General features: G+C 36.4%; 2 protein-coding genes across 2 annotated transcripts; one reads left to right on the top strand and one right to left on the bottom strand.

Annotated features, from left to right (window-relative positions):
* Positions 1 to 6405: 6405 nt before the first annotated feature.
* Positions 6406 to 7584, top strand: msmp1 (microseminoprotein, prostate associated 1). The gene is made up of 4 exons (XM_073836636.1): positions 6406 to 6508; positions 6607 to 6715; positions 7028 to 7191; positions 7553 to 7584. The coding sequence occupies exons 1-4, from the start codon at positions 6406 to 6408 to the stop codon at positions 7582 to 7584; spliced, it is 408 nt and encodes a 135-aa protein (XP_073692737.1).
* A 795-nt stretch (positions 7585 to 8379) lies between these two features.
* Positions 8380 to 14410, bottom strand: rgp1 (GP1 homolog, RAB6A GEF complex partner 1). Its single transcript, XM_073837204.1, has 9 exons — positions 14110 to 14410; positions 13483 to 13598; positions 13268 to 13401; positions 11510 to 11593; positions 10991 to 11140; positions 10667 to 10813; positions 10405 to 10532; positions 9212 to 9389; positions 8380 to 9067 (listed from the first exon to the last, which is right to left on the bottom strand). Exons 2-9 carry the CDS (start codon positions 13596 to 13598, stop codon positions 8844 to 8846), a joined length of 1161 nt encoding a protein of 386 aa, XP_073693305.1. The 5' UTR covers positions 14110 to 14410; the 3' UTR covers positions 8380 to 8843.
* Between the last annotated feature and the right edge of the window lie 105 nt (positions 14411 to 14515).

The following is a 14515-nucleotide window of genomic DNA, read 5'->3' as shown; positions in this document are numbered from 1 at the left end:
TAGCCAGACGTAAATAATCGATGTCAAATCGTTCGATAGCCGCAGCGACTTGTATGGACTGAACGGATCAGAAATGGCTTCTTTGGTCTGGCAAATCTCGTTGGCTTCCTGTTTGGTTTAAGAACGGATAGTAAAACAGGACAAATTTCGTAAGGCGTATAAAAGTCCTTTTGAATTGCATATTAGTTGTGCAGTGAGTACAATGATTTGCAGTGAATTTAAACTGAATTAGGGCTCCGTCTCCGTAGATTTATTTATTTTTTCTAGTTTAATTCATTTAAATATGTTTAATTAATTTAATTATGTACTGCATGTCATAAATCGTATTAAAATGATACATTTAATCTGCCTGGAATCTATTTAAATTGCAATTAAGAATTTTATATTTTATATACTGCACTGAACTAACTTTTGATAGTTGGCTCTTTTGTAAAAGCAGAAGGTCGTGGCCTTTGTCAGCCATTCTGCACAGCAGGTGGACAAGTCATTTGCAAATCCTATCTGTCTTTTGGGTGCGTGAACATAATGTTCTCCAAGTATGTTCTCCAATGCAATTACCATTTTATTGGTGCGTTTGTGTATATAGGCACCAAAATAGGTTGTACTTCCTAAAAACCTCATCTCTCATCACACAAGTGTGTTTCTTGCACTCATTTGTGAGGGCAGAAAAAGAATCAGGCCAATAAAATGATTGAGAAAACAAGCTGTTCTCGCTTTTAATTTACATTCGCTGGCAGCTTGGCATTAGATCACTTGCATCCTAAATCTTAGTGCAACTTTAGGTCCCCCCTGCACATTAGTGTGTGGTTATATAATAAATGGTGATGAGTCAGACTGCACAACAGAACAGGACCGCAGTCCATTACATCCTCCACTCGGGACCCAAGAGCTGTTAAAGAGGATAAGGCTCATTGCCACCCCTCATGTGTTCCGAACACTCACAGAGGGGGCTTTGCTTCCTTGCCCCCAAGTTTAAAGCCACATTCTTTTGAGTTGGAGCTAAAGGGAAGCTGCACTCTTGGGATGATGGAGGTTTCCACTGGCTAGACCTTAGCAGGCCTGAACTTGTATTCAGGAACTGCTTATGACCCATCAATAATTGCTCATATGATGGATTATGTATTTGCAGGTATGATGCGTCTTTGCATTCATTCATTCACATTATTAAAAAAAAATGGGTAGGGAAGTAAAAATTTTGTTTAAACTAACCTGAAATTATTTATTTAAACAAAAAAAGCACATTGGCTACTATGTGAGGCTCATTTGAACAATGGTTATACAGTTGAGGTCTACAAAATGTTTACATACACCTTGCAGAATCTGCAAAATGTTAATTATTTTACCAAAATAACAGGGATCATACAAAATGCATGTTATTTTTTATTTAGTACTGACCTAAATAAGAAATTTCACATAAAATATGTTTATATATAGACAAGAGAAAATAACGGTTGAATTTATAAAAATGACCCATTTCAAAAGTTTACATACACTTGATTCTTAATACTGTGTTGTTACCTGAATGACCCACAGCTGTGTCTTTTTTTTTTTTTTTTTTTTTTTTTTTTAGTGATAGTTGTTCATGAGTCCCTTATTAAACTGCCTGCTGTTCTTCAGAAAAACTCTTCAGGTCCCACAAGTTCTTTGGTTTTTCAGAATTTTTGTGTATTTCAACCGTTTCCAACAATGACTGTATGATTTTGAGATCCATCTCTTCACACTAAGGACAACTGAGGGACTCATATGCAGCTATTGCAGAAGGTTCAAACACTCACTGATGCAAGAAACAGAATGCAGTAAAAGCTGGGGGTGAAAACTTTTTGAATTTGAAGATCGGGTTAAATTGAACTTATTTTGTCTTCTGGGAAACATGTAAGTATCTTCTGAATGGCAGTGCTAAATGAAAAAAAAAAAGATATTTAGGCAAAACAAGAAAAATGTACACATCTTCATTCTGTTCAAAAGTTTACAACCCTAGCTCTTAATGCATAGTTTTTCCTTCTGGAGCATCAGTGAGCATTTGAACCTTCTGAAATAGTTGCATATGAATGAAAAAAAGCTCCTTTTAAAAACTAAATAATATACAGCGCTTCCATTAATATTGCCACCCTTGGTAAATATAAACAGTGGCAGCTGTGAAAATAAATCTAAAGTAAAGTAAAACAATTGAAAGTGGGGGGAAACTCACAATATGAAATAAATGTTTTTCTCCAATGCAAGCTGGCAATAATTAATACCACCTAGAAATTTGTATGAGTAAAATATCTCTGAACTATATTCGCTTTTATATTTGCATTTTTTTTTAGCACACCAGGGTAACTAGAAGCATGAAATTGTCTAGCCATGACTTCCTGATTATAGAAGTTATAGATATGAGAAACAGAAAAGTCCAAATTCCCTTAACCATCCATCACAAGGAATAAAACCAAAGAATATAGTTTTGATGTGCAGAACAAGCTTGTTGAGCTTCACAAAAAAGAAATTGGCTGTGAGCTAAAGCATTGAAAATCCCACTTTCCAGCATTAGGACATTAGCTAAGAAGTTCCAGTCAACTAAAGATGTTACAAATCTGCCTGGTAAAAGGAAGTGTGGCTGTATTGTCCTAAAGTATGCCGAGGAAGAGAGTTTGAGTGGCTAAAGACTCTCTAAGGATCACAGCTGGAGAACTGCAGAGATTAGTTGAGTCTTGGGGTCAAAAAGCCTAAACAAATATCAAACAGCCCCTACATCACCACACGTTGTTTGGGAGGGTTTAAACTCCAACATATTCCGTTGTCAGACAAGATGAGTGGAACTTCAAAACGGATTGGCTTCTATAGTCAGATGAAACTAAAAAAGAGCTTTTTGGCAGCTAACCCACCAGATGGTGCCCACCAAACTGCCTCTGTTAGAAATCTTATAATGAGTCGTGGATGGATCTTCCATCAGGACAATGATCCAAAATCAACACAAAAATCTGTCACTGAGCACAAAATAAAGCCATGACCATTCCAGTTCACTGACCTGAACCCTATAGAAAATGAATGGGGTGAGCTGAAAAGAAGAAGCATCAACATGAACCTTGGAATCTGAAGGATCTCGAGAGATGCAGTATGAAGGAATGGCCTTTGATCTCTTGTCAGGTGTTCTCCAAATTCATCAGGCCTTATAGGAGAAAACTCAAAGCTGTTATCTTGGGAAAAACGGCATTGCATTAATTGGGTGCCAATAATTGTAACCAACGTGAACTAGAGAAAACATTTATTTCATAATGAAATTTTCCCACCACTTGTTTTACTTCAACAACGGGTTAGAATTTTTTAATGAAAGACTAAAAGTATAACCAATGCAGATTTATTTTCACAGCCACGTTTGCTCATTTTTCAATGGCGCCAATATTATTGGAGGGCACTGTATGTTTTTTCCGTTTTTGTGGATGACACATGTAATCTTGTTCATACTTCTGTCATTTTCTCAGCAATAAAACTCTCTTAGCTATTTACTAAAATGCTGTTCTGGGCAAATAATCTTATTTTCCTAGAATTGCATTACAGATGGCAACATAAGACCGAAGTTGGGAAACAGTGGCATAGGTTACCTAAGGTTTACCATTAAATCAGAATATGTGCTGCCAAAAATCAAGTGTACCTGTTGAATAGACTTATTCATAACAGCGCTTTTAGTTACTTCTTCCATTTAACGACAATAACCAAAGATGAACTGACAACCAAAAATTGAAAACTTCTGCCCAATGGCCTTTTGGCAAATTTTCTGCTCCTTCTGGACACAAATCATGTCCTATGAGGCGGAAATGTTTAAATACGACACCAGTTTCTAACGTTCAAGCAGAGGGGAACATGGTCAGAAGGCACAGCCAGAGCAGAGGAGAGACTGTGAGTCACTTTGTCCAAACTGAGGCGCTAGTCAGAGCTATAGAGCAGTAGTACAACATGCAGTACACAGAGAGGAGCTTTCAACACCTTTCAGACTACTGTGGGGTGACACAGGCGTGAATGCTACAAACAGATTTTGTGGTACCCCAGGGCCTCCTTGGAAAACGCCTGTTTCTTCTATCGCAAATTTTTCCGTCTTGATAGCAAAGATGACGAGAGATGAGCTAATGTGTGAACGAGTGTGTAATGTTTGGTTCTGGCTCAAAGAGCGTTACCTTCCCGGCATCCGCTCAAAGTCTAATCCCTCGCGCTCGTCACCTACCTAGGATCCTTCCTCAATAACAAAAAAGCAGTTCAGGAATATTACATCTTCATCTTCTCTGGTCATAAACACACACACACACCTGCAGCGGTTGTGCAATAAAAGTCCAATTCTGCCTTTATGAGCTTCCGCCTGCTCATGAACATCTTCAGCTGGACCGGGCCCACGTGAGGTCACCACGGCCATGACATCAACAGCATGAGCTCAGTCCAAAGAAGCAGACGAGGGTCACGGCAACCTGAGGACCACAGTTGTGAGGGATTCCTGTGTTTGTGTGTTTGAAGATCACCTAGTAACCATTTGGTGATGTTGAAAACCACCATCCTTAGGATGCTTCTGAGGTGACATCGGACAAAAAACTGTATGCTATCTTATCAACTGCTGAAAAAAATCTAAACTAGTTTTTTTTAAATAATTATAGGATGTTGATTAGCATTTTTTGACAGCCATTTTGACAGAAGTCATCTTGTATTATGTCTTAATCACTAAAAAACTCCCACATGCTTTCTTTCTTCCTTTGAGCCAGATTACAACTATTTGTTCAATTCATATGTATGAATGATTCTGAAGACATTAATTAATGTCTAATCCTGATTTCAAGGTTAGAATTATGGCCAGTGACAGAAGAAAATGCAAACATGTGCCAGATGTTTTCTGTTACATCTGTGGGTGTTTTACAACACCCAAAGAGTGACAGAAATTTACAGATTTTGCTGGGGAAAAAGTTTTTATTTATAAACTTGTGCTTATGTGAACTTTTTTGACATTAAATGGAGTATTAGAACATAGTTTTCCACTCCTTTGCAGATTGTAAATTAGATTATACATTTTCAACACTTCTCATTGTCATTAAAACATTTGGCATTTGACTACTTCTGTTATTTTGATAAATGGATTAAAACTGGTATACACTGCTGTTCAAAAGTTTGGGATCAGTAAGATTTTTAATGCTTTTAAGGCTGCATTTATTTGATTAAAAAAAAAAAAAACTGTAAAATTGTTAAACATTTCTGTAATTTAAAATAGTAGTTTTCTATTTTAATACACTTTAAAGTCGAATTTATTCCTGTAATGCAAAGCTGAATTTTCCAGCCTTCAGTGTCACATGATCTTTCAGAAATCATTCTAATAGGGATTCTTCAAAGAATAAAAATAACAGCATTTATTTAAAACAGAAATATTCTGTAACAGTATACACTATTGTTCAAAGTTTGGAGCCTGTGATTTTTTTTCTTTCTTTTCATTTAAATTAATACTTTTATTTAGCAAGGATGTGTTAAATGAATAAAAAGTGATAGTAAAGGCTTATATTGTTAGAAAAAATATCTATTTTGAAAAAATGTTGTTCTTTTTAACCTTTTATTTATCAAAGAATCCTAAAAAATATATCACAGGTTCAAAAAAAAATAAATAAAAATTAAGCAGCACAACAGTTTCCAACATTGATAATAAATGAGCATATTAGAATGATTTCTGAAGGATCATGTGACACTGAAGGCTGGAGTAATGATGCTAAATATTCAGCCTTGCATCACAAGAATAAATTCTATTTTAAAGTATATTAAATTAGAAAACTGTTATTTTAAATAATATTTCATAGTATCACTTTTATTCTGTGTTTTTGAACAAAATCACATAAATGAAACTTTAAAAAGACTTCTTTAAAAAACATAAAAAAATCTTACTGATCCCAAACTTTTGAACGGCATAAATAGATGAATGGAAATAGATGAATAGATGATGGAAAATGTTATATTTTTTAAGCCAGCATCATCGTATTATGTAAATGTAGTTATGTACATTTGTTTGTCAAAACATAGAGCTGTTATCTTTAATTGGCAACTTATGTTATCCATATTTGTTCTGCATGCTGTCTCGCGTCAATTTTTTGCTCTCTCTTGCGCTCTAGCTCTCTTCCCCACCTCTCTTAGTCATCCCAGGATGTGTCAGATTTTCTATAGTTTTTCAAGGTCATGCCCAGTGGAGCGGAGAATGGCAATCACCGAAGAGAAAAAGCAAGTGGTGCCAAGCCACAGCTTTTTCCTTTGCACACCCCCCTCAAACAGCCTAACTAACCTGCCCCCACCCCAGAAACACACCTCAGGTAGGGGGTAAACCACTCCTCAGCACCCGTCCCCATGAACGCAAGGGGGTATAAATGGAGGTGCGAAAGAGGAGAGAACGTTACAGAAGCCGATCGAACAACTGAGATGGGTCCCATGGCAAAACATAGTGCAGTTATGATCTTCATGGCCTCTTTGGTCTGGATGAAATGTTCAGCAGCACCAATGCAGTGCCACTTCAACTCTCAAGGTGAGACAAGGTGTCCCGTCTCATGATATTAACTCTAAATCAGGTTTATTTGAAATGCACTTCTGGATCAGGCTTTCTCAAGATGTCTCTCTTCACAGCTCTGTGCGAGTATGATGGGAAGCAGTACTATATGGGAGAGAGCTGGATGGAGCAGGGCTGTGTGCAATGCACCTGCCTGCACCCGGTGGGAGTGGGATGCTGTGAAACGTAAGAAGTGTCTGGCAGTCATTTCTCTATTAGAATTTTGAATTGAAAGTACACTCTGGAAAATAAAGGATTTGATTGGCAGTGATGGTTCCATTAAGAACCTTTAAGAAACAATAGAACCTTTTCATTGCACAAAAGGTTCTTTTAGTGTTCCTTGTTCCTTTAAGAACTGTTCACTAAATGGTTCTTTGGTGAACCAAAAATGGTTCTTCTATGGCATTGCCATTTTGAGTTTGAGGTTAATATCCAACTGTTTTGTACTTGAGATGTAGTTCATTTTCATTTTTATTCCAATAAATCACTCAATTACAGGGTGCATCAGCCTGTTGACTTTCCTCCCTGGTGTGAAGTTCGAGTTGAATCTCTGACCTGCCAGGTCACGCTGGTGATGACCTCTGATCCTCGCCTGCCCTGCATTCCTGGAGAAGAGAACGTTATTGATCCAAGACATGGATCACTCAACATGAAACTAGAAGGTTAGCATGGAGGAAGCCTTCAAACCAAGAATCATCTGTAACATCTGTCTTAATATTACGTGAGAAGGCATATTACTCCTATAGCGACTGTATTCTTAAAACATAACCATTACAATTTATGTTCTCAATTTAAAGGAAGATAGGAAGTGGTCTGGCATGTCTAGCATGTAGGGAATTAAAGCATTATTTTAAGTCATGTGTTTAAACAATGTATTGGAGTGAGAGACAGATAAGTTGTTTGTTTTATTTGTATGGAATGTGCATTGTGTATATTAATTTGTGCATATTCTACCATGTTATTTTTACATCACTATAACGCTAAATATTAGCACTTTATGGACTGTTATTGTCTCTTTTACAGTTCATTTCCTAAAAGATGCTTTTAAGCTCTGAGAACAATACTGAAAGTGTATTACCCATAAATTGTTGCAACAACTAAAAGCCTCTTCATGGAAAAAGCAATGTTTTGATTTAATTTGTTTTAATCGTTTATGCACTATTGTAAATAACCGGCTTAGTAATATGTAACTGTTTGTTTCATATTTACAATTTACTCTAATAAATATGTAATGGGAAATCATCTAAATCTCTTTTATTTTCTAAAAAATTTTTTTACAGTAGTACAGTGGTTCTCAAGGGCTTCAGCCACAGGATAACTTAGAAGTATTCAAATCAACAAAAATGTGACCCAGGACCATAAAACCAATCATAAGAGTTCATAATTTTATGACATTGCTGAACAAATAAGCTTTCAATTGATGTATGGTTTGTTAGGATATTACAATATCTGAGGGTGCAAAAAAATCAAGATATTGAGAAAATCTCCTTGAAGTTGTCCAAATTAAGTTCTTAGCAATGCATATTACTAATCAAAAATTAAGTTTTGATATATTTATGGTAGGAAATGTACAAAATATCTTCATGGAACATGATCTTTACTCAAAATTCTAATGATTTTTGGCATAAAAAAAATCTAAATCTATTGCTAAAAATATACCCATGCTACTTATGACTGGTTTTGTGGTCCGGCCGGGGTCACAGATGATTATTACAAATTAGACAAATGATTATAATTCTAATTAAAAATGCAAATAAACACAAAATCAAGATCTAAACTACAGTTTAGACATACAGTTCTTAAAACTGCAGGAATCATTTGTGTATTTATTCATCTATCAAAACTCATAGTTTCTGTTAATAAAGTTTTAATACAAGCAGCTTTGTTAGAATTACAGCAGAGATACAAGACATGTTGTAGTTCACATAACCAGCAGCTGAAAATAACTCTCAATTACAGTTTTATTCAATTATGGTTTGCATATAGAGAAATGGTACAAAATAGCTTGTAATAGAGAATTGAAATACAATAGAAACCATTTGTCATTACAGTTTGGAGCATACGAATGAAATATAGACAATAAATACAGAAAATCTTGATATTACAGGAGGTAATGCAGTCTGTTGGTCAAGGCTGAAATGTAAAGCAGCTTAAATACAGAATTATCATCTCATTGCACGGCAAAAGATAAAAACCAATAAAACAACTCCATATATAAGCCACCTTTCAATTTAAAATAGACTGCTAACAAGACATCTCACAACAACAATCACTCATCAGTTTTATGATCTCCCGGCACAAATACAGACACACCTTAAATGTTGATGCTGTTTGTTCCTGTGAACTGTGAAACATATGAAGCTAGGGTGGGATTTGTGGGAAGGACTTTAATTGGAAGGTCCCAACTGAAGGTATCAACATCCACATGCTCTGCCCCAGTCCATACTGTGACTTCTGACTGATTCTGCAGAACCACTGGCGCCTCCACTGGCTCCCGCGCTGTTACGAACTCAAAATGCAGACGCCATCTTAACGTCACTGGGGAAGAGAATAAAATCATTGCTCATTTATTTCCGTTACTCACATACTGATAACACATTTGAAAAAAGGCAACCAGAGCATTATGAGAATATTATGAGACTTTCAACAGACAACTTTTTTTATGAGTGAAGGATTTCTAACCTATATCTGTAGTGAATCCTGGTGTGACGTTGAGGGGTACAGGGAGAGAGAAATGGCTGGAGGCTGTGTGCAAGCAGGACTCTAGATGTCGGCCATGACCAGTGACACTGACAGCCTGGCCTGGACGTCTCTGGTACTGCTCCTGGACCTCTTCCTCACTTTGTAGACTTACTGAATACTGAGCACATATAAATAGACATGAACATTCCAGGAGCACTTCATGACACATTTACATTCTCAAAATTTGGGATCAATAAGATGTATATTTTTGTTAATTAACACTTTTATTTACCAAGGATGCATTGAATTGATCAAAACTGACAGTAAAGTGACAGTTTGCATTTGCATTAATTTTATATCAAATTCTGTTCTTTTGAGCTTTACATTTATTAAAGAATTCAGAAAAAAAAACAGTTTTCACAAATATAATGAAGGGATAGTTCACCCAAAAATGAAAATTCTGTCATTAATTACTCACCCTCATGTCATTCCAAACCTGTAAGACCTTCATTCATCTTTGGAACACAAATTATGAAATATTTGATAAAACCCAAGAGCTTTTTGACCCTACGTAGACAGCAACGCAACTGACATGTTCAAGGCCTAGAAATGTGGTAAGGACATCAATAAAATAGTCCATGTGAGAGCAGAGGTTCTCTATGCACAAAAAGTATTCTCATAGCTTCATAAAATTTAACCCTAACCCTAACCACTGATGTCACATAGACTATATTATCAATGTCCTTACTACCTTTCTGGGCCTTGAACGTGGTAGTATCGTTGCTGCCTACGCAGGGTCAGAAAGCTCTTGAATTTCATCAAAAATATGTTAATTTGTCTTTCGAAGATGAACAAAGGTCTCACAGGTAAATTATTAATAATTAATTTTGAAAACAGTTGAAAGCTGAAAACAATAACATTGCTTAAAGGGACAGTTCACCCAAAAATAAAAATTCTGTCATTAGTGTGAGTAACTAATGACAGAATTTTTATTTTGGGGTGAACTGTCCCTTTAAGCAATGTTATTGTTTTCAGCTTTCAACTGTTTTCAAAATTAATTATTAATAAGAACATTTTCTCGGGCACTAAATCAGCATATTAGATTGACTTCTGAAGCATAATTTTGACACTAAAGTAAAAAAAAAAAAAAAAAATACAGACCCAAATCTTTTGGCCTATAATGTATACTATACCTGTAAACATGGAATATCCCCTTCTGAGAATGTGAAAGTGCCAATAATATCTTCCCCGAGCCTGTACACAGTCTTAAAGATGCAGAATTTAGCCACCTTTCCTCGCACATTTGTGATGTTGAACATATCTGTGAAGGAAATGCATGTGCTCATTACCATATTCACAATTAACACAGAATTCCAATAATACTTTTAATAATAATGACTTTTAAGAGATAGATGAATGACAAAGACACAAGTCTTGCAACATTCATTCACGCACATGGGCAACGACGTGAGGTGGTGATCATTAGCATGTCCAGAGCTCTTTCTAGTGGTCTTGTATCTCTCCTGCTTCCTTCTTCCTCCTCCAAAAAGGGGTTTGAGGGAGCCACCTCCTCATCTTGGGGGAACGGAGGCTCTGGCATGCCTGCAAAAGAACATTTTCTTACTGTGGAGACACACATATTTGTCACACATTTCTAAAAAGATTACACATTTACAAAAAATTACAAAAATTTGCCTCTGCTTTGCATGAACAAGGCTAAAAGGGAAACTGCAGTAATGTATATACAAACAGGACAAGGAGACCATTTGTGCATCCTACCATGAAGCACTAGAACTCTGAAAGGGACTCGCAGTAACTTGATGGGTGAGTTGACTCGCTGGCAGCCAATCGTGAGCTTGTACACGTACTTCACTGCCTGACCCCGGAAACTGGGCGGACCATCTGTGGGCACGACCTCACTATAGGAATCTGAATGAGGGGAAATATTACTTATTTGTAATCTAGGAGAGATCTGCTTTACATATGTGACTGTCTCCTGTAGTTCAGAATGACATTAGCCAGGCATAATGTGCAATTACATGACTGAACAGCTGAAGTTTGGCCAGCTGACTATTGGTTGTGTGCTATGAACCAGTTTTTAGTACCATTTCAACAACATCTGGGTCATGAGGAATTAGCTTTTTTTCTGAACTGATTAAGTAATTCTTATTACTGAGGTTGTGAGGGTGTAAACAATGTAAACAACACAAGCACATAATAAATGAAAATGCAATGGGTCATTTAGACAGAAAGTTAAATGTGATTGAATCTGTGTCTGGTCTATATTCAGCTTCTTACAGGTCTTGCTCTCTCCAGGATCCAAGCGAAGGTCACAGAACAAGATCTTAGGTGGCGTGTCCAGCACACACTGCCCTCGTTCACCTGGATCAATGAAGAAACAGGGTAATTGTGAAATCTCTCCTCTAAAACCCTGCTCCAAAATTAAGAGGTTTCCTGTGAATAAATCTGAGATTACAGAGAGCTGGGTAAATTAACAAAGCTGAAATTAACCCTGCCCGCTGTCTAATCCTCATCACAAGCACACTTGCTGACAGACTCAAAGTATTTGGCTTATACTGTGATAAGAAAGGCACAATTCAACACCAAACACTTGCAAAACTTTGCATTTCCCCCAATTAACTACATTTATGAGTTTGGCAGATTGTTTGTGATCATTATTTTGCCCAGCATGTTTTTACAGTTAAAAGTCAGAAGTTTACATACACCTTGCAGAATCTGCAAAATGTTAATTATTTTACCAAAAATAAGAGAACAGTGACTGTATGGTTTTGAGATCCATATTTTTACACTGAGGATGCATTTAGATGATGCATTAAGAGTCAAGGGTGTAAACTTTTAAATGGAATGAGGATGTGTTCATTTTTCTTATCTTTTTTTAATTAGTACTGCCCTTCAGGAGCTCCAGAAGATACTTACATGTTCCCCAGAAGACAAAATGGCTCTTTTTTCCTTATGAAGCATCAGTGAGCATTTGAACCTTTTGTAATAGTTGCATATGAGTCTCTCAGTTGTCCTCAGCGTGAAAAGATGGATCTCAAAATCATACAGTCATTGTTGAAAAGGGTTGAAAAACACAAAAATGCTGAAAAACCAAAGAATGTGTGGGACCTGAAGGATTTTTCTGAAATGCAGCAGGCAGTTTAAGTGTTTAGGACAAACAAGGGACTCATGAACAACTAAATCACTTTAAAAAAAAAGAATAGAAAAAAAAAGCACAGATGTGAATCATTCAGGTAACAACACAGTATTAAGAATCAAGTGTATGTAAACTTTTGAACAAGGTCATTATTTATAAATTCAATTATTATTTTGTGTTGTGGACTACACTTAAATGTCTTTTATGTGAAATAACTTCAGGTCAGTACTAAAAAAAATAACATGCATTTTGTATGATCCCTCTTATTCTGGTAAAATAATGAATATTTTGCAGATTCTCCAAGATGGTTTTAAACTTTTGACTTCAATTGACTTTCTGGTATAGTAATTCATGGTGGACTTTTGATGCTTTTTTAAAATATTTTAATGTAAAGGGTTATTTTAATATTGCATGATTGTGTATTTTGCAAGCACAGCATCCTCATCAATATAACTATTTCCTGTTTTCACAACCTGAACATTTGCTGTTAGTACAGTATTTGCTCAAACTAATTTTTTGTTCAAAATTCTTCTTACTGTTTTGTTTTGCTTCTAAAAATACAGATTGCAGCATGTGACATTTGACTGCACTGTCACTCGCATGAGAACAAAACTTGAACTGAATTGAGCTGAATGATGAAACCATTGTCTTCTTAGAACTGCTTCATAGCTGAAATAATCTGAAAAGTTTTGCAACATCGACACTTACTGAACTGTTTCAACACTGAACTGATTCGAACTGAATAAAGACATTATTGTTTTCAACAGAGCTGCTTAACACTGAATTCAACTTGTTTAATTACTGATGAATGTTACACAGTTATTAAACTGAACTGATTCTGATCTTTTAAAATTACAAGTTAAGCAAAACTAGACTGAGATAAGCTGCTTAAGCTTCACCTCTGCTTGGTATAAGTACGGTGTCACTCTCAGCTTGGACGTCCTGCTTGGTGCCCTGAGCAGGTAGAGCCACACGACTCTCGCTGGCATGGAACTGGCAGTGGATCTGAGCACTGGACCAGGCCAACATCTCACTGTGGAGGATGAACAGACTCAATCAGGACCGACACCACATATGTATAGAGAGGGTTTATACTAATTACAGTGTTTTTTACCTGCTGGCAGATGTGGACAGATGTGACATAGGGTTTGTGAAGGTTATAAGACACTCTAAAACCTCCCCGGCCAAAAACACAGGCCCTCGTGCCATTGATGCCACCACCTCAATCATCTGAGAAAAAAAATGAATGGTTACAAGCAAGGCACTTAATTAACGATGATTTTTAAAAATATATATTAAAACCAGCCTAAGATGGTTTTCTGTCCTTCTAGCCTGTACAAGTTTGTTTATTGATTTTAGAGTGGTTTTCCAAACCTGGAGGCCAGCTAAGACTAGCAACCAGCATAGACTGGTTTCTAGATTTTTAGCAGGGTAGAGAGTAGGTCATGCACTGTGAAGGATATCTTCTTTTTGAGAGATGTATATTTGAACTTATTCTTATTCTTTTAAGCAGTGGCACAGGTATTGAGACAAGCCTCTTCTAAATAATCTGCCTCTGACAGGGAAATATGTGCTAAACTGTAATGTAGCTACGGAGCAGCTAATATGTATATTTAAAGAGCTGGCCTCCTGCAGCTTGACACAACGACGAATGTTTAACGTACAATACTAACAGGAGGTCATAACATTCTTTTATTTGTTCCCTTTACGATACCTCGAAGGTCCTTCTTTTATTTCTTACCGTCGACGTTTTTCTACGTCGTATTCCTGAACACAAAAGTTAAAAGTAAAATGTAGCCGGCGACGCTCCAGCAACTTAAAAACAAAACAACCGGAGACTTTTCTTGGCCATTATGATGTTTCCCTGAGTTTCTCCTAAACGGTGTTCAGGCTACGTTTATAAATAAAAAACAAACGCTTCCATGACATGGATCTAGACCTGAGAAAAATCTTCTTTATGCATATTACTTTGATTTACTCAGTAAAACATAGCATGGTAAAGCATACGATGTCATCTATTTTTCATAACTCCGGTATAGCGATGTCCAATTCGCAAACGAATCATTCTTATGAGTCTATTCGTTTCAGTGAATCAGTTCATGATGTTCACTGTTTGAAAGATTTGTTCGCCAATCATTCAGTCCAAA

Source organism: Garra rufa, chromosome 3, assembly GCF_049309525.1.
Source record: "Garra rufa chromosome 3, GarRuf1.0, whole genome shotgun sequence".
NCBI lineage: Eukaryota > Metazoa > Chordata > Actinopteri > Cypriniformes > Cyprinidae > Garra > Garra rufa.
The sequence above is the reverse complement of the archived record's forward strand: the minus strand, read 5'-3'. Positions and strand labels throughout refer to the sequence as shown.

Bases quoted from the DNA above. Each gene is read 5' to 3' on its own strand.
- rgp1 (XM_073837204.1), bottom strand. From the start codon at position 13,598: ATGATTGAGGTGGTGGCATCAATGGCACGAGGGCCTGTGTTTTTGGCC. The intron at 11,141-11,509 runs GTAAGAAGCTGA...CCCCTCATTCAG, and splicing joins TCCTGGAGAGAGCAAGACCT to ATTCCTATAGTGAGGTCGTG. The intron at 10,814-10,990 runs GTAGGATGCACA...GTTCTTTTGCAG, and splicing joins CAGAGTTCTAGTGCTTCATG to GCATGCCAGAGCCTCCGTTC.
- msmp1 (XM_073836636.1), top strand. From the start codon at position 6,406: ATGGGTCCCATGGCAAAACATAGTGCAGTTATGATCTTCATGGCCTCT. The intron at 6,716-7,027 runs GTAAGAAGTGTC...ACTCAATTACAG, and splicing joins GGAGTGGGATGCTGTGAAAC to GGTGCATCAGCCTGTTGACT. The intron at 7,192-7,552 runs GTTAGCATGGAG...TCTCTTTTACAG, and splicing joins ACTCAACATGAAACTAGAAG to TTCATTTCCTAAAAGATGCT.